Source organism: Dermacentor andersoni, chromosome 1 (assembly GCF_023375885.2).
Source record: "Dermacentor andersoni chromosome 1, qqDerAnde1_hic_scaffold, whole genome shotgun sequence".
NCBI classification, from domain to species: Eukaryota; Metazoa; Arthropoda; class Arachnida; order Ixodida; family Ixodidae; genus Dermacentor; species Dermacentor andersoni.
This window is the reverse complement of record NC_092814.1, coordinates 393,620,150-393,638,194: the sequence shown is the minus strand read 5'-3', so window position 1 is coordinate 393,638,194 and position 18,045 is coordinate 393,620,150. Positions and strand designations below refer to the sequence as shown.

General features: G+C 44.8%; 1 protein-coding gene and 1 long non-coding RNA gene across 3 annotated transcripts in view; one reads left to right on the top strand and one right to left on the bottom strand.

The window, feature by feature from the left end:
- NC2beta (negative cofactor 2beta) overlaps nucleotides 1–4,555 on the bottom strand; it is a 71,415-nt gene extending 66,860 nt beyond the window's left edge. Inside the window, exons 1-2 of one of the 2 annotated variants that reach the window (XM_050168542.3) lie at nucleotides 4,412–4,555; nucleotides 3,861–3,953 (exon numbers count right to left, since the gene is read on the bottom strand). In XM_050168542.3, the coding sequence (XP_050024499.1) occupies nucleotides 3,861–3,897 (37 nt within the window). In that variant the 5' untranslated portion in view covers nucleotides 3,898–3,953; nucleotides 4,412–4,555. Of the gene's footprint in view, nucleotides 1–3,860; nucleotides 3,954–4,411 lie in introns of those variants that run through there. The other variant, XM_055064928.2, reaches the window with a different exon arrangement.
- A 75-nt stretch (nucleotides 4,556–4,630) lies between these two features.
- LOC129381785 (uncharacterized) lies at nucleotides 4,631–16,856 on the top strand. Its single transcript, XR_008609909.1, has 3 exons — nucleotides 4,631–4,773; nucleotides 7,711–7,933; nucleotides 16,673–16,856. It is a non-coding gene; the product is annotated as an uncharacterized lncRNA (long non-coding RNA).
- Nucleotides 16,857–18,045: the final 1,189 nt, after the last annotated feature.

Here is an 18,045-nt window from a genome sequence, read left to right as displayed (position 1 = left end):
CGATCTCGGAGGCCATATGGAGTTGTCACGCCTATCTCCTAACTTCACCAATGAGTGGGGCTGACATCTTGAAGGTTTCTCTCGTTAGGCCTTGACACGTTCGAAACGAGAAGCGATCTCGAAAACTCTACAAGGTTATCCCTAATACTTCGTCATCGAAGCTGCCCGAGACTAAGCGAAAGCCATTTACAGTCGCGAACGAAGTGAATTCAAGAAAAGCAATGCCAAATTGAGTTCGAAGTGGGCTGCTGGGACCGGCGCCATGCTTCAAGTAAACCACTCAAAGACGGTAACGTGAAATCTGAGAAATAGCCTGCGTAAGCTAAATGCTATGCATAGTTCAGCATTCTGCCCATGCGTATTTCAATCCCACTGTCCTGCTAAGCCCGCTATTACGCTAAACACGCTAAACTAAAGGTGTCTATTGACAAGCCAAGAGAAGCTTCTGTGTCTTCACTGCTGTCATAAAAATTGTCTTGGCAAGTCGACAAAAGCAAAGAAATGCTAGGAGCACTGGTGATCAGTTTCGACGATACCTAGAATGAAAGTTATTTTTCCAGGTTTTTCAATCTGCCAAAAATTGTTCAGTCATCATTTAAGATAGTGCATGATGTTGCTCGTAGAAGAATTCCAATGGAAATGTTTCAAAACAGAAAAACTGTTGATCAATTTGTTGGACTTCAATAGGTGCGGCAATGAAAGTGTTAACGACAGGGATTCAGAATTCTGCACATAGTTTTTGCAAACAATTTGCTTTGCAATTGTGAAAAATATAGAAGGCAACGTAGCATTTGCATATGCTACCACTGCAGCCAAGTTTGACAGCCCATACCTTCATCTTGTTGAGATCTTTTAACAGGGCACGTACAATGAAGTGTAGTAGGAGCCCTTACATTTAAAAAAGATTAAGTTATTGGCGTCTTATCCAGGGCAGCAGCAGATTCTGGCCACCCAGGTGCATACCCAAAGTGAAGCATCACAATCCATCAGAATGCTGCGAATTAAACCCACTCAGCAGCAGAACACTGGTCAGTAAATAGCCAGCTTCACCCTATTAATGATAATATGCAGATTCTATGGGAAAGTGTATACGCTTGCGTTGCACTAATGTATAACACTGCTTGCATGAAAGACGAGAGTGAATGACTTTTTTTATTCCTCGACGAAAGTGGACGATCGCTGCTTCCCGTACCCATTCGCAATCTCTAGTGAGCAGCCATTCCAGTTTGTTCTGTGTCAAATGCTGACATTCTGCTTCATGTTTGACTTATCACATTCCCAACCATGTTGTGCCACATGACGAATACACACGATGCTGCTTCTTCGCTTGAACACGTTATGGTCCCATGGCTACCGTAGAAATGTCCTCTGCTTACACAGTGCACCTTTACTGTGACATTTACTGTGTGTTTACTGTGCCAAAACCACGATCCAATTACGAGGCATGCCGTAGTAGGAGACTCCGGAAATTTAGACCTCCTGGGGTTCTTTAACATGCACCTAAATCTATGTACACGGGCGTTTTCGCATTTCGCCCCCATCGAAATGCGACCGCCGTGGCCCAGGTTTTATCCCGCGACCTTGTGCTTCGCAGCCGGAGACCATAGCCCCTAAGCAGCCACAGCGGATACGTTTAAACCAACGCAGATGTGCTTCCTCTCCAAACTAATGCAAGCATGCCAAGATGTACGTTTCTACGTCACTCTCTCTGCACTGCGACATAAGTGTGCAATCAGATGAGACTCCCTTCCCTCGGCGAGACACTAATGCCATGGACTTAGTATAATCAACTCTAGGGAACAAGCTTGCCATAACAGCCAGGCATTGGCAACATCATGTGCACCGCCATGATAAAACGATGTTGGCACACAACATGACTGCATAGTGAGGTCGAACAATAAAGGCTCACCCTATTGAAATAAGCTGTTTGTCATTGCAAACATCACTTACAGCGCATACATAGAAAGGGACCAAAAGAACGATAAAAAGAATGACGTCGTCCTTTTGGTCCCTGTCTATGTACGTGCTTGTAAATGATATTTGCAATGGAATACCAACTAGCCCGTACCCAAAACCCTGCTTCTGTTTGCCATGTCTAGTACGTGTAAAGTTGAGTCATTATATTACAATATAAGTCAACAGCAAGCACAGACGAGATACGATTCAGACAAGCCGCATGATCGGACATGATCCAGTGCCTCTCTGGATGTGATGGCACCATCTAGTTAAGGCACCTGCAAACGCACCTTCTCACACAGTATATTTTACACATACCCATCAAATCTTGCACGCCTGTTTCATTAACATCAAAGATGTGGGAACAAAATGGGCAAATTTATTCACTTTATGAACCACTTCATGAAAGCGTCGCTTAACATACATTACAAAACTTCAACCACCAGATGTTTCATTAATTATTTCTAATATGTCGATTGTATTTTCACGCTGTTCTTATCTTCGTTGCTAATCGTACATTCTATATTTTTATACATGTTATAACAGGAGGTCCCCCGACAGTTCTTACTTTGGGACCTTCTAAAAAAATAATAAAAATAAAGTGCATTGGATCTGCATTGTGTATAACAATATTTACGCCTTGCTCTCAGCTATAATGATAACTTGAGAACCATGTCACGGCCCCTTAAAAGATGTGGCTGAAGTCTTCGCTAAGTGTAACCTCAAATGTCTAAGAACAGCGACACATGGAATCTATGCATGCCATCACATGACCCGATATGATGCTTGATAAAAAAAAAAAGGAGGGTCTCAGTATATGTACTTTTCCTTTCTGCAGTGTTGATCTACAATTACAACACCAAAAAGCAGGAATCTCAAGTTAAACATCAAGAGAGTTGACATGGAGTCTGGCTCATGTTTTACTGTGTGTCGTACAACTTGGCACACATATTTACATGCGTGGTCCCTTGATGTTTACAATGACATCACGTAAGGTTACCTCCCATTTACTGCAAGTTAAAACCAAGCACAGGCATGGCCATGGCAACTACACCTATGTCAGAATACTGCGAGGTGTTAACATAGCATGTTTAATGGTGCCTGTGCTACTTTCATGTGCTACACATGAACAGGCGTCATGGCCAATTTTCTATCTATAATACTCTGACGCCCTGATCTAAATTATAACAGCAGGAACACATAGTTTGCCTTACAATTTTATTTACTGCTCATTTATAAATGAGTTTAACAGCTGGCTAGCTTTCCATCACCCGGAATGCTTTTTCTGCATCCCTTGCCCTTGTTGCGCCAGTAGAGAATCGTAACAGATGTAGTATACACTTGAAAAAAAAAAAAAAGCTCAAGAAGAGACACTTGCACACTTCCCACATGCAGTAAGGGGAAATCCAAAATGTCTATACAACCAAGTGTTGTCCTATCCCAGCCTTAGACGCTGTGAGAAAACTCTTCTTGGCTGTACAGAGACACGGCATTACTGCCAGCGCGCACACAAACACAAAGCCGTTCATGGGTGCACAAGAGACAAACACCTCATAGCCAACTTTGTGCAATCCATTAACGAACCAACCCTACGCATCACTTCACGGTACGAAGTCACCCGATGCACTGTTCAGATCTGCTGATTGATCAAACCAAACAAGATCCAAGAAAGCATGCTCTAGGATATACGCATGTCAACCAGTCAACGTTTCGACTACAATAATTTACGAACAAACGCATTCTGAAGACACTACGTGCAAAGCACTGCGAATGGAAGCAGCGCTAGGAAAAGTAAACATGTCTGTACACGATTACGTCACAGGGTCGATGTAGGCACCACACGTGGCCTCCCCGGAGATGCGACGACCCATTCGAAGAAGCAAAAACAAAGCATGACCGCGTACCTTTCTTCAGAGCCACCTCAGTGTGCCTCGAATTCATTTTGGCGTCAGTCGGCAGGGTCTTCAGCGCTCTTACAGCAGGCTGGTATCAACTCTCTGCGTATAATGCAAGCCACAAATTAAAAAGCGCTACCGAACCTGCATTTCACGCAAGTACGCACAAAAGCCACTCCTGTGCGACTACACGCTCACCGGCGACTTGTGGGCGGACATAACCTCCCAACGCGAGCACGTTCCGATCCGGTAACCTATTTAAAACAGGATTCGCGGTGCTAACGGCGATATGACATTCACATTTTGATGGCATCGTGACTGGGATAGGCCATCTAGGCTACAGAACACACACTGCCCGTGCAAACTTAGCGACAGTTATAAACCTAGAAATTCAGAACACGCAACAAAGACGCTGCAATAAGGAGTTCTAGTGGCGTGAGGACGTAAAGATACCGGAAATGCATGCGTAAGCCTAACGCGCACCAGCATTCGGCGTCATTTGTTTTGTTCACCACATTGCACGCGCTTAAAATGCAAGGAAGTGTAATCAGGAAGCTTACCGTTGTACTTCCAAACTACGTGGTACCCAGTTAGCAGCTTCATAGGTGACCGACAATAAAACCCAATGGAGAGCCCCAATCCCCAGTCCGCCGCGCTGCTCGCAGTGTCCGCCATTTATTCTCTGACAGTCGTGCGCCACATTGCCATTAAGTGGCGCCATCTAGAATGCGTGACGAGAACCAGCGCTGTTGCAAGCTTACGGAAGACGGCGCTACGTGCAGAGAAAGTAGGCGGTAACTGGTGACACGCGCGTGGTAGAAGCAACGCTGCTAGGGTGGCTAGAAGGCGATGAATACCGGCGGCGCAAACGTGACCCCACAGCGCACCGATGCCGCGGGGCAGCGCTGTTGACCAAGGCGGGGTAAGCACGCAGCCGAAATGAGCGCCTCGCCAGCCTCGCGTCGGCTGCATCTCTACCACCGAAGTGAAAGTGAGCCCGTTTCGGGTATCGTGCGCTTTCTGCGAGCGTAAAAGAATGAATCTTTATCATGAAAACAATGTTATGTCAGCCCAGATCATTACTCCTGTGAAATTTTACGGGCCCAGTTCGCACTGTATCGAGATGCAAACGCGTTTTGTCTGTGCGCATTTCGTGAGCTGGCTTTGGGTGTTAGGGGCTAGTGGGGGGCTTCGAAATGATTTCGACCACTTCGGGTTCTTTAACGCGCACTGACATCATACGGCACACGGGCGCCTTGCATATCGCCTCCCTGAAAATGCGACCGTCGTCCTCGAGATCAGCAGTCAATCCCCCTATGCGTGCCGTAAGACCTGTAAACTGCAGACTACATTACCTGATAACGTCTGGACGTGTTTACAAACCACTTTTTGTCTGCGCTTGCAGACCTGTAGCATGTCATTTTGACGCTCATATAAGCAATTTACTATGATTGCAGACAGTGAAGCAACAGGTCATGAAATCGTTTATTTCCAACTGAGGAAAAAAATTTACAGCACACAAAGTTTCAGAGTTTTCCGTTTCTTCTCACTGCTCTGCTGATTGACACCTTTAAGCAAAAAGTGAATCCTTGTGAGGCAATAAAAACGTGTAACTGAGGCTGTCAGGGTAGCAGAATGGTCTAGGCAACCAATCTTTGACATTTGACCAAATGACTGCAAAATCTCGGTCACAGCTTTGGCATGCTACACTGAATTAAAAATTATGGGGTTCTACGTGCCAAAACCACTTTCTGATTATGAGGCACGCCGTAGTGGAGGGCTCCGGAAATTTTAACCACCTGGGGTTCTTTAACGTGCACCTAGATTTAAGTACACGGGTGTTTTCGCATTTCGCCCCCATCAAAATGCGGCCGCCGTGGCCGGGATTCGATCCCACGACCTCGTGCTCAGCAGCCCAACACCCACCATAAACGCATGAGTTTGTTTTCAAAGGCATTGTCCAGCTTATAGAACGATTCTAAGGGATAGCCACCCTAAAGCCTGTTTCACATGCAAGCGAAAATGCTCGCGAATCCTGCCGCCGCGCCGCAGAAATCTGTTTCGAGCGGCGGCACTAGCGGCGGGAGCGGCGAGGTTCGGGCAAGTTGGAATTTCGTCGCAGCGGCAGAGCGGCAGCACCGCTTCCGATCGGCCCGTCTCGACACGTGACCAGTGAAGGACTAGTGTGGGAAAGCCTGCGCATAGGAGGATGTTTATTTACTTGCTACACGTGGTACGGGCAACATGCCAAGAGAGCTTTTCAACGAATTGATAATTGCTAAATGCAGGATATGTATTTATAAAATAATGATTCGAGCGGCAGGGACAAAGTCATGCTTATATTGGTAGTCGCAAACTACCGAAACTGGCTTATTTCTGCATTAATAAATTTATTGTCAGAAATTGGGGTACATTTAGCTAAAACTTTCATGTTTACTGCACGAGTATTTACTCTAAGCACCATTATGACAAATCAAGTTTCTGCTATGCATTTAGCTCAAAACCTTCTATTTTTTAAAAAGCTTATTCTGAACAGTATCCATAACTGCCGAGCAGGTCACTTCCTTAGGCCTCCTCGGACATTCTTATCTTCCAAGCTGAAGTAGCCCGTATGGAGCTGAGCCATCATTCTTTGACCAGATGATGAAAATAGACAATGAAATCGGAGAAAGCATAGGGTAAATTAATTGTGCATTTTTGGAATTTATAGATAGTATGAAAAGAGAGATGAAAGTGGACGAAAAGATAGCTTGCTGTAGGTAGGAGCTGAATCCACACCACCTTCATTAGGCATGTGGTGGCTTACCACTTCAGCTACTGTGGCACTCACCCTCCCATCCCCTTCGCATAAGCCACTACCACTCACAGCCACAGCAGCAGATGTCTTAACTGCAGGCATCATGTAATACATCAGCAGGCAACTGCTCGAGGGCTCCGACTTCGGCTGCCCCTTGATGCCCTAAGATAGGGTACGATGGTTTATTGGCAATTTGCCCAATTGGGGCAAGTGGCCTATTGATGCGATTTCATCAAATGAACAGGCGTTTAAAATCCAGCTTCACTCAATTTGTTGTACATGCTGTTATCAAATCTGTTCTTTGAAAGGCGAAGTGTTGCTCATTAGGACACACCATGGTACATAAGAAGAACAGACATCACTAGGCATGACTTTGTGCCATATGTGCTCAGAATTAGCCACAAATTGAAAAACTTGGCTGGTAGATATGGTGCCCCAGTGGTTTCTCCCGCACCGAAGCGATTAGCCCAATTGTGCCTGTGTACCACAAGTACTGAGAGACAAGGATGTATGACGAGCCATGCCAAGCACTTTGTGTGTTGTCCTGTAGGGGTTATCAGCGCCATACCTCTCTGATGTGGCAAGTCCTATGCAGGCCAGAGGGACTATAGTGTCTAAAGGGACACTAAAGGCAAATATTAAGTCAAGCTAAACTAATAGATTAGTGCTCAAGAATGTCTAAGGCATCACTATTATTGTGAACAGAGCTTCAGTAATTGAGAAACTGAAGTAAATGCAGGACACAATTAGATGCTGCCCCGGCACATTCAAGTACTAGCCCGATGACGAAGGCACTCCTCATTAAAGTTCTGTCTCTAGGACTCATCTACTACTAATAAAAAAGTTGCTGCATTGCATTATAAGATGAAAGAAAATGCTACTCGTCTAGTTCTATTTGATTATTAGAAAAAAGAACCCATTGAGGTTACCCTTGAAAGCATCGCCCACGCTTTCACGTTTCAGTAGTTTCGTTATCACGTAGTGCTGAGCTGGCTTTTCTGGCTCGCGAAAATCACGCAAACTGCAAGTTACAGAGAATTCTATGTTCATGTGATGTTGCAGGATTCCCGAACAGCCCATGCTACTTGATCAAAAGCAGCTGCAGCGGCGAGTCCAGCGTTCTGTCTTGGCTCGGTTGCTCCATGGCCGCGCGTACGCATTTTGCACAGAAACCTGTAGCACCGTCTGCAGGGTACTGTTTTACTCACCGATGGAAGTAAAGGGCAGTGATGGCACAACGTCGCCACTCTGTTCTCAGGGGCAGGCGATTTCATTTGCTCTCTAGGTATGCGAACCCATCAGACGCAATTTTCTCGTAAACTAAGTCTTTTCTTGGCACAAAACAAGCACTGTGAGGTTTATGGAATGCTACTGCAATAGGCCACATCTGCTTAGCATTTGCCTTTAGTGTCCCATTAAATGACCATATTAGGAAGCATTCAAACAATTCAAATAGATTTCATGGTGTGCATCTTGGCATGCTTTGCAAGGCCTGCTAATGTGAACTGTGCTTTTCACGTGTTATGATCTTGGACAGTGCATGAGTTCATGGAGGCATATGTTATTAGAACTATCCTGCATGTGTTAGTAAATATAATTCATTTTAATTGCATGTGACCTTAGAAGCAGGCTAGTAGCCAATAAACTCTTGTATGCTACCCCAAGGCATTGAGGCGGTCAAAGTCAGGGCCGTCGATCATTTGCCTGCTCCTAAGCCCAGTTAATGGCAAATCAGTTCTGTGGAAGCCCATAAGATCAAGGAGGCTTCACGACAAGGAAAATTCCCATCAACCTGACTTTAGCACAATGTTCTGGGTTCCATCCCCGGACCAGGAGACATTTTTTTTCGGCTATAAAGTTTTTTTCAAAGAAACCCATATGGGTTATTAAAAAACTGCTTTCAGCTGAGAAACCTATGAAGCCATCGTTGTTTTAACATACATCACATGACATCGCCATAAATACGTACATTTATATGACAGATAATCACTGATAACTTCACAATCCATGCTTCTCTTTCATGTGGTCGTCCAGTACAAGTAGAACGCAACAGTCTGCATGTCGTAAGCCGACTTCAAATGGCAGGAGTAGAAATCATGCCGTCAGTGGCACATAATCATGTTCACTGACGTCTTTTTGCTGTCGTTACACACATAGTTGTGCATTTTACACAAACATGTCGGTCCGCCTAGCAACACTTCACGTTAATCATAACAATGCTGGGTTACCAGGAAAAAGTTACCATAACGTTTGTTCCCATAATGCATGGGAGTTGCTCCATTTTGATTTCCGACTTGTGTAAATGTTTAAGCCTTCTGCTGGAATGCAAATTAACAAGTCCTCGTGGTTAATTACATGAATGCAATAATGACTTGCAGGCTAAGGCAATGTTTTCTAACTTGCGACGGAAGCACTGTGAGCAGAGGTGTATGTACAAAAAAGTGGGAAGGCTGGGTTCGGTCGTCCTGGTCACCAATTTATGGGAGGCAGCATGAGTAGGTAGCCACGGCTTATTCAAGCCAACCAGCCACGGGATCTCGGGAGCAGCCGTTCAGGTCATGCGCACTAGCATGTTCTATTCTTGCTCTGCGTGAGCCCATCTTCTTTGCCTGCGTTGCAGGCAATAGTCGCGTGGCTACAGGGCCGACCTCCTAGTGCGAAGTGCAGTTGAAATAAAGTCCAATGATAAAGTGTGCAGACCGTGCGGTCATTGGTAGTGTCGGGTTCACGCAATCTGAGAGATATATACCAGGCAGCATAGGTTGTGAGTGAGGCACAGCCACAATGATACCAGAGCGAAAAATCGCAACCTGCCACAGGCACTCGTAGATGCACGGGCCTGTAGAAGTCAGAGCTCCAAAAGTAGACCGTCTGGCAGCTCGGGACTTGCGTGGAGATAGCGCAAGTGTTGGTCACTCATGTTGTTGACGTAGAAGTGATTCTGGAGCTGAAGAAACCAGATGGCAGAGTTGCTCCTGCAAAACTTCGGTAGGCCGTGCATCCGCGGAAGGTGTGAGCACAACATCGGAAGGCTTGCCTGCTGCTGCTTGCAGTGGAATCTCGAATGTTGATAGCATCAGGGTTGCAGTGGTCACTGAATGCATCACAAAGGTTGTGCTTGTGGTGTCGCCGTGCCAGTGAGAGTGAAATTTGCACCTTGTGGAGCCGGTGGCTGAGCCTCTGAATTGGTGATAAGTGAGGTGCCCCGAGTGGAAAGCGGGCAGCTTGTGGGAACGTCTAAGGAAGGAGAGCGACAAGCCGTAGAGTAGCCGAAAGCGTTTGTGCTTGGCCCAGTGAATTCCTTCGAAAGAATCGTCGAGCAGCTGCCTTTGAGCTGGGGAGGAGGCTCGCAGACCGAAGTTTGATGCTGGGGTCGGCGCTTGCTGGCGACCGGCACGGGTGGACGCAGGTGATGTGGGACGACAAGATGCAGAATGATGCGGTAGATGGCGAGAGCTGTTGTGATGGAGCACCAGCTGGAGGAGAGTGAGCGCTCGAGGTGACATAGTGAGCAAGGATGGCTGCCCGCAAGTCTTTGTAGAAGTGGGAGCAGGGGCTGAGAGCCGGAGCGTGGAACCTTGTTGAGAAGGAAATGGCTGTTTAGCTGGATGAACCAGATGTCCGGCATGTCAATGTAGAATTCCCGGGCACCCTACAATCGCAGGACATCTGCCGAATCGTGTGAGGCCACGTCACTACTCGCCTTAGTAAAGTCGGTGTGCTGATGCTGGCAGGGCAGGGCTCAGTCGTCCTGGTTACCAAGTTGTGGGAAGGCTGGGCTCGGTCATCCGTGTCATCAATTTGAGGGAGACGGAGTGAAGAGGTAGCCGCCATAGCCACTGTTTGTTTAAGCCAGCCAGCCATGGTGCCACGGGATCTCAGGGCCGGCTGACACTGCGGCCACTTTGGTCAGGTGCGCTAGCGTGTTCTATTCTTGCACTACCTGCATGTGAGCTCATCTTTTTCGCCTGCGTTAGAGGTGACAGTCATGCCGCTACGAGGTATTAAACACGTTTAGTGTTTGAGCATCTCTGAATTGCATGAGCTATTAAATACACCCATCACGCAAGTGCTGAGCCCGTCCGCTAAGTCTATCTGGCAGGAGTCCTTTGTCCAGTAAATTTTCGTTTTCCCTGTCCATTGTACAGCTGTATCCTGCTACGTCTACTTGGTTAGATGCCGACGCCAAACTTCGAGGGAGAAGCGAAGAAGCTAGATCCAAATTAAATGACTTTAATGTGATAGAATTTTTAGGATTACCAGCATTCAATATTACCCTCACTAAAAGACAAAGCTTATACTTTCTGATGAGCCTACCCTGTGCATTTTCATTCCTTAAATATTTGTGTACTTTTCCTTATAGGCTTTATCTTCATTAAGTAAACAGGGTTTTTTAACTCGTGGTAAAATACATTTACACAAGAACTAAAATGTGTGCTATCTTGTGCTGTCTAGGCCAAATTTCAGCTTTTCTGTGTTGTATGCCATCTTGCTTTTGTGTTCTACTTGGTGCTTAAGGTACCCTGATAGACAATTTACACACAAACAAACCATTTGCAATACAGACTCTTCAACTTTATATGCAAAAAATACTACTGTTGCAGACAGAAAACACTGAAATATAGTAAGAAATTTTGATAATTGTTTTCTGCGCAAAAAATTTGGTTGGCTTTGGGCAAGGGTCTAAAAATGTTGCATAATTCGGTTTCCTAAAGTCAGTTTTTCTGTAATACAGTCGTTGTCACAGGACATGTGTCTTCCTTAATTACGCATGTGCGCACCTACCGTCCCCTGTCATAGTAAAAATACAGACACATGTAATAATTAACTGTACTGGCAGCCATTCAAAGCTGTTTCTGTGGAGATTTAAGGCCCATGTTCTGGGGTGAAAAGTGCGGCCCTAGCTGTAAGAAAGCAACATTTTGTTTATCAAGCCAAAGTTTATAGTGTTCATGTTTTTTTAAGTGTTTATTATTTCTAGAATATTAGCTACATCCTTGCAAGGTGGTTGAAATAAGAGCTCGCATTGCCACAGCCACGTCCAAAGTAGCTCTGATGGCCCGCTAGTACAATTAAAGGTGTATTGGTGCTTTAACTAACAGGAGACGGTGGGTGCACACATGTATCATTAAGGAACACATTATATGTCCCGTGACAGTGGCCCCTTTCCACTTTTATAATATGCTTTGCCGCCGTACATTGCGTATGCTTCACTGCATAACAAGACTGCATTGTGGCGAAGCTAATTTTAGGAAACTGAATTATGCAACACTTCTGGGAACCTTACATGGCTTCATTCTGTAGAGCCGCTATGAAAAGGCACGCTGCTCTTTATTTGCAGCAAACATAATCTGCGTCATGGAAAAAGAAATGTTTCTGATATTTATTTGCAAGATGTTCATGTAACGTCAGCCAAAATATTACCTGCCGTTTTACTTGTGGCACTGCTGCCAGTAAGTCTGAATAACTGAGTGGGTCTGAGTAGTCTGGCTCTGAAAATTTCCCATTGATAATATTTGCATTCTGTTCAGATCCGTTTTTGCCTTTACTAGGATGCAAATGAAAAAATGTTATTGTGACGTAGCATTTAGCATGACCTTTAATATGCCCCAAGAACATGGTGGACTGATCACACTGAAGGCACTGATCACTGATCACACTGAAGATGGGTCTCCACAAGAGATAATGAGGAAGAACACGATGTGATGATGGTCATGTGCAGATGATGAAGTGCCTAAGAAATTCCCACATAATTATTTGTGTCAATAGAAGAATTAAAAGTCTCTAAACCTCTAAAAATCTGACATTTTGTGATGAAATTATAAAGGTTGGCAGGTATGTATTATGACAGTGAAGCAGAAAACATTCATTTTGTCGTTAAAGAAAGTCATGTAGGCATTCACTCTTTCATCTTCCCTCTTGTGCTTGGGCCTTCATTGGTCTACATTGTGCAACAGGTAAAATGATGTGAAATATAACTGAAGACAAAGAAAATCCTAGCCCGCTAACATACGCCTACTCAGTACACTATTGGCACGTCCTGATTTATTAAGCTTGCTCATCTGTCAATTCAGGCACAGAAGCAGGTAACTATAACTTCCGTTCTTGAGCTGAAACACAACCATGCTTACATAGGAAACAACTTTCAGGAGGCCAATTATTGACACGCATTGCAGATAGTACTATGGATCAAGCATGGAGCTGACTACAATGCCCTCGAACTCTTCCCAACATACATCTATTCTCTAGCATCCTGGGCCAACCTTCTGGCCATGTTTTGAAGCTGCTCTCAGGTTTCGAACCAAGCGCAATCGCTTTCTGGCTTTGTTCTCGCCCTTGTCTTGCCATTTCCCCCCTCATTTATGTTTGTCATATTGAGACAGATATGTGATGATTTTTCATTTGCGTGTAGTTTGGGCAAAATCAATTTCAAGTAAAACAAGCCACTGAGCGATTTTTATGGCTTAATTTTTTTGACACTCATTGATCATGCAGACCTACCTGGACGGCTGCATGTATGCGCCAACTGAGTTCTCGTCAGATGTTACGTGAATATTTAATTAATAAGCGTCGTATACATTTTTGCATCTCTGCAGCCCAGACCCATTGCGGCTGCGACTATATTGAGCTGCATGGCTGTTCACAGCATCATTACGGGATAAAATCTGCCAGTCTTTACTTAATAAACAGTCAACATAAGGAATAACCGAATAATTTTTTTTATATTTTTCTAAATTTAAGTACGTTCTGCATTGCACTGTCATGTTCTTATAAGTTTGGCAGGCCTAAAAATCGCAACAAACCATCTAACTATGTGGAGTGATTTTTTAGCCACTACATATTCACTGCGTTTGCCTGCTTTCCACATGGCTACCAATAATCAGTAGATATGATGTAGGTTCTTTATATTTGTAACTGGTGACTTACCCAAAACCTCATAGCACCCAAAAGAAAATAAACCCATTGCATACATGCAACAAAAGTTTAATGCACCCATGAAAGGGGAAGTAAATCGTAGTTAGAAGTTAGAAGCTAAGAGTAAGATGGCATTTTGGCATGAACAGCAGACTACAACAAATAAAGCAGTGGCACAAAAAGAAGTGAATGAAAAGGTATTGTTCAACCAAAGAAAACATTTCACCGTTGCGGCAAGGTGAGACGGTGAGGGAAGTAGCACTGCACTCACCCCGGCAACTACAGGCTTGACCGAAGGGTCCAAGACATCTCGAACATAATGTCCACACTTGTCCAAAGAAGCAGGGACCATATCGAGAAGCTTATGTTCTGGCCACAGAAACGGGAGCTCACAGGCCTTGTGTTAGAATTCTGTGGCCTGGTGAAGTTACAAACTGTACTCTTGTAGTGATGTGTTGGCCAGGTTTTGACTGGTTGCCCTGGTCCAGTGAAGTCTTGACAGCATGTCTTCAGTACAATCCATGGGGCAACCTTCCTACGTGGCCTTCCTCCGTGTTCCAGCTATTCCCTTCATTTTTGTCGCCCGGGGCTTCGTGGTCCGCAGTGAATAGTCCCTTACTTAATACGTACAAATAGGTCCTTTAATTTTCCTGTTTTCTTGCCTTGAATGCCCTCGTACCTATTGCAAACAGAAGAAGATAGCATCACTCTTCTATCATGATCGTTCACATTAGAGTTCCATTAAAGGAGCAAGATCGGGGTAGCCATGGCATCTGTCTCAGTTCTTTACATTCTGTGCCGTAATACCCAGGACTTATACTGTGGCTGCAGGCGTCATCTGTAGCTTTGTGAGGCGGGAGCACCTTCCGCTTGCTTCAGCTCCTGTCTGACCTTGCCCTTCAGCACAACGGCTTAACGTTCACAAAGCCAGGATGCCCCTGGAGGAGAATGACACAAGCTGTCAGCCCAGCCCTCGGAGCAGCCGATGACCTGCCTATCGATGCGAAGGACAATGACAACTGCAAAGCTTGCAAGGCTGGGACGATAAATTTCTTCAGTGACATCCATTTTGAAGGCCTAGCCCTTGAAGTGAGCAGCATATAGAGTGCAGACTTATCTCGCCACCACGACGATGACTACTCCATAGCTCACAAGGCTGGGATAGCAAGTCTCATCGAAAGGCTGATCGTGCAGGCCCTTGAAACCACCAGCTGTGTGCCTGCCAGTATTCTGCGCCTTCATCGTGATGGGCACTCCAAGGTGTGCAAGGCTGGAATGCTGAGGTCATCCCATCTGAAATTTGGAATCTTTGCCCTTCAAGCAGCTAGCACCGCCACGGCAGTATTAAAGATCGCAGGAACTCCGAGGATCACTGATGTTTACAAATATTTATGTAGCATCCTTGGCTGTGCACTCACAAGTGCCCTAGGGACCGAAAAGACTGAAATACGGGACATTCAGTGGCTGAGAATTATGGGAATATTCTTGCACACTGACATCAAAAAAATGAAAGAAAAGTAATAGAATACTTACATGTATGTCACAAATAGTTAAGTTCAACTTAGTTTGCTTACATCTGGAATTGATGCAGCAGGCATTGAACAAACTAGACCACCAGATTCATAAAACTAGTAGTCTGGATCAAGGAGAGTGACGTAGAGGCTTGTGAATACTTTGAATTGGACATCTGCTGTAGTATAGCGAAGCTCGAGGTCCGATTGGCCAAATTAGACAAGAAAGCATGTTACACATCCGCTATGCTAACAGATTTTAATAAGCAGGCCATAGAGCTGGGTTTTTTCACATGACGAGAGGATGCCCATTGATGAAGCTAAGTAACTCGGTCTAAAGAATGCTGCAAAAAATTAATGCTACTTGAGTAGCGATATTCTCGCAGCAAATAGATATGCATTGCAGAAGCAACAGTCATAGCTTCAAAAGCACAGAAACTCGCAGAGGCGAATCTGAATTTGAGCCACAGAAGCCATTCTGTTGTCTGTCAGTACGTCTCTATGCTGTGTCGGTCAATGGGTGCTGTGTCTGCCCTGAAGACGGCGACAGCTTTCCTTTAACTGGGACTGATAATCCATCTGGCACCACTGCTAAAGAAATGTTAAATATTTGTCCTAAAGACAAAAACGCAAAACAAAGCGGGGGGGGGGGGGGAATGAAGCTTGCAGAAAAATTGGACAAGGATTCTTTGAGATAAGGTGTGGCAGTCAGGATCGGAACCAAAACGATAAGTCAAAGGAGAATTTGCACTTTCGTGTGTGATCAAACGAACAGGCATCATACTGAAGGCATCAAGAACACAAGGATGAAGCGAAGGCACTTGGCAGCTTGGAAAGACAGAGTCATGCACTCGAATGCAGAAAGATTGCGGGAAACAACTCAAGCACCCGAATGCAAGAAAAAAGTGAAAATAATACTTTCTGTTAAAAAAAAAAGCATTTCCTTTCAAACACAAGGTTAAGATAATACTGCCCCACTGCACGATACATAAAACATTATAAAAAGCTCCGAAATTGCATAACTGTGCAAACTCAACCTGAAAGCCTGAAATAGATGGAATAAAATTTTTCCTTGTGAGCAAATCGGGATGTGTGGCTTCGATAAAAAGCTGAATATGTGCAGTTTTGGCTTGGCGGAAAGGTTATTCATTAGTTAAACTTCTATAGTGGTGACTGCAATAGGAGTTCGGCAATGCGAAAGAAAAGAACATTTGTGTGCAGTAGTGTGAGAGTTAATGTGGGCAGAAGTGCAATGTGTAAATAGGGTCTATTTTGGCCAGAAATACCGAGATATAAATTGCACTGGTATTGTACTGTCAGGTTACCGTGACAGGAAGCAATAGCCTGCCCTTTAATTTGCATAGATTTTGCCATACATTTTGCCAACACTTGCATGGCTGTTACACTACTGCATACCTCGGCAAAGCCAGATGGCTGCCATGTTAAATGTCATGTATAAGGCAGCCATTTATGTCTATCCACGAGCAGGCATGTCTGTATTTTATGACTGTACGCAAGTTTATTGTTTACAGATGCTGTATGTTGTGCATAAGATAAAGTATGTCCTTGCATTCATGCTGGACGGCAATATTTTTCAGTTCTACCCTGCCCCCTCGCTCTAGGTCTTTGTCCAGAGAAGGAATGCCCACTGCTTGAGCGGCCATGACAGAGTCGATGCTGCTTCAAGCTTCAACAATTCTTGTGCCCGTTACAGCTATGCAAGCCAACATTTGAACCACGAAAATTTTACTTAGCTCCTTCAGGTTTTTTAAATAAAGTACTTTACCAACAAAACTATGCCCAGGGGCTATCCGCCTTCGACTTTTCTTTGGCAGTTACAACACATCCTCAGACCATAAATGCTTATTCAAAGCACCCAATACACTTTAGGCCGAACATCTTCTGCAAAGTTCCAATTGAAGAGGTACTGACATGATATCTACAATTATTCCTCTGTTTTTTGTCGTTAAATTAAGGCTCTAGATTTCTAAAGAAATAGCAACAGGCCTTGGAGTGGCGTGATTTTGTGTAATAGCTTTCTTAGAGCCGGTTTCGGTTTTGTTTTATACGAGAATACTGTGCAGTGACATCACAACACAGTATGTGGTCACGTGGGAGAAGGACATTGCGACGTTTTGACACTCTCTTGAGGCCTCCAGCTAGCTCGGTCGACTTGTGTGCTGCTACACGTGAAGGCCAATGTAGCAGCATAGCGGACGACTGAATGAGCTAGAGCCAGTGTCGTAACATCGCAATGTCCTGCTTCCACATGACCATATACTGTGTCGTGACATCAGGGCATAGTATCCTCCTGGAAAACAAAAGTGGCTGTAAAGAAGCTACTATATTAAATTATTTACGGCGTTTTCAGGCTTCACCCCTCTAACACTGTCTGTCGTCTTCTCTCCACCCATCTTCAGCACTATTAAATTCAATTATAAACGTGCACTAACCAGCTCAGTTAAGCACACTCGTGCAGCATATACTACCAAGCGCCTTTTTAACCCCTTCCATGTCGCACTGTTACCCCGATGCGGGCGAAATGCAGACGCCCATGTATTTGGCGCACATTAAGGAAGCCCAGGTGGTCAGAATTAATGCGGAATGCCCCACTACGGTGTGCCTCATGATCATATCATGGTTTTGGCATGTAAAACCCCACAATTCGTTTCATTCTGACCAGAAGTGGCTAATGTATTTTTAACACCTCAGTTGGCAACGTGTTTTACCTGCTCAGAAAGAATAAATTTGCTTCTTGTGCTGTCCCATGGATTATGCATTGCCTGCGATCAAAAGCCTGACTAAACATTGAGACGCATCTTGGCTTGTCCGTGGCATTGCTAGAGAATGCGAAGTACTGCTTATGAGCTGAGCTTGCTTATGAGCTGAGCAAAAAGCCATAGACGAACCTAGCTCGTCGAAGGCACGGAAAGTGTTAAACATCTCACACAATGTGTACAAGTATTTAATT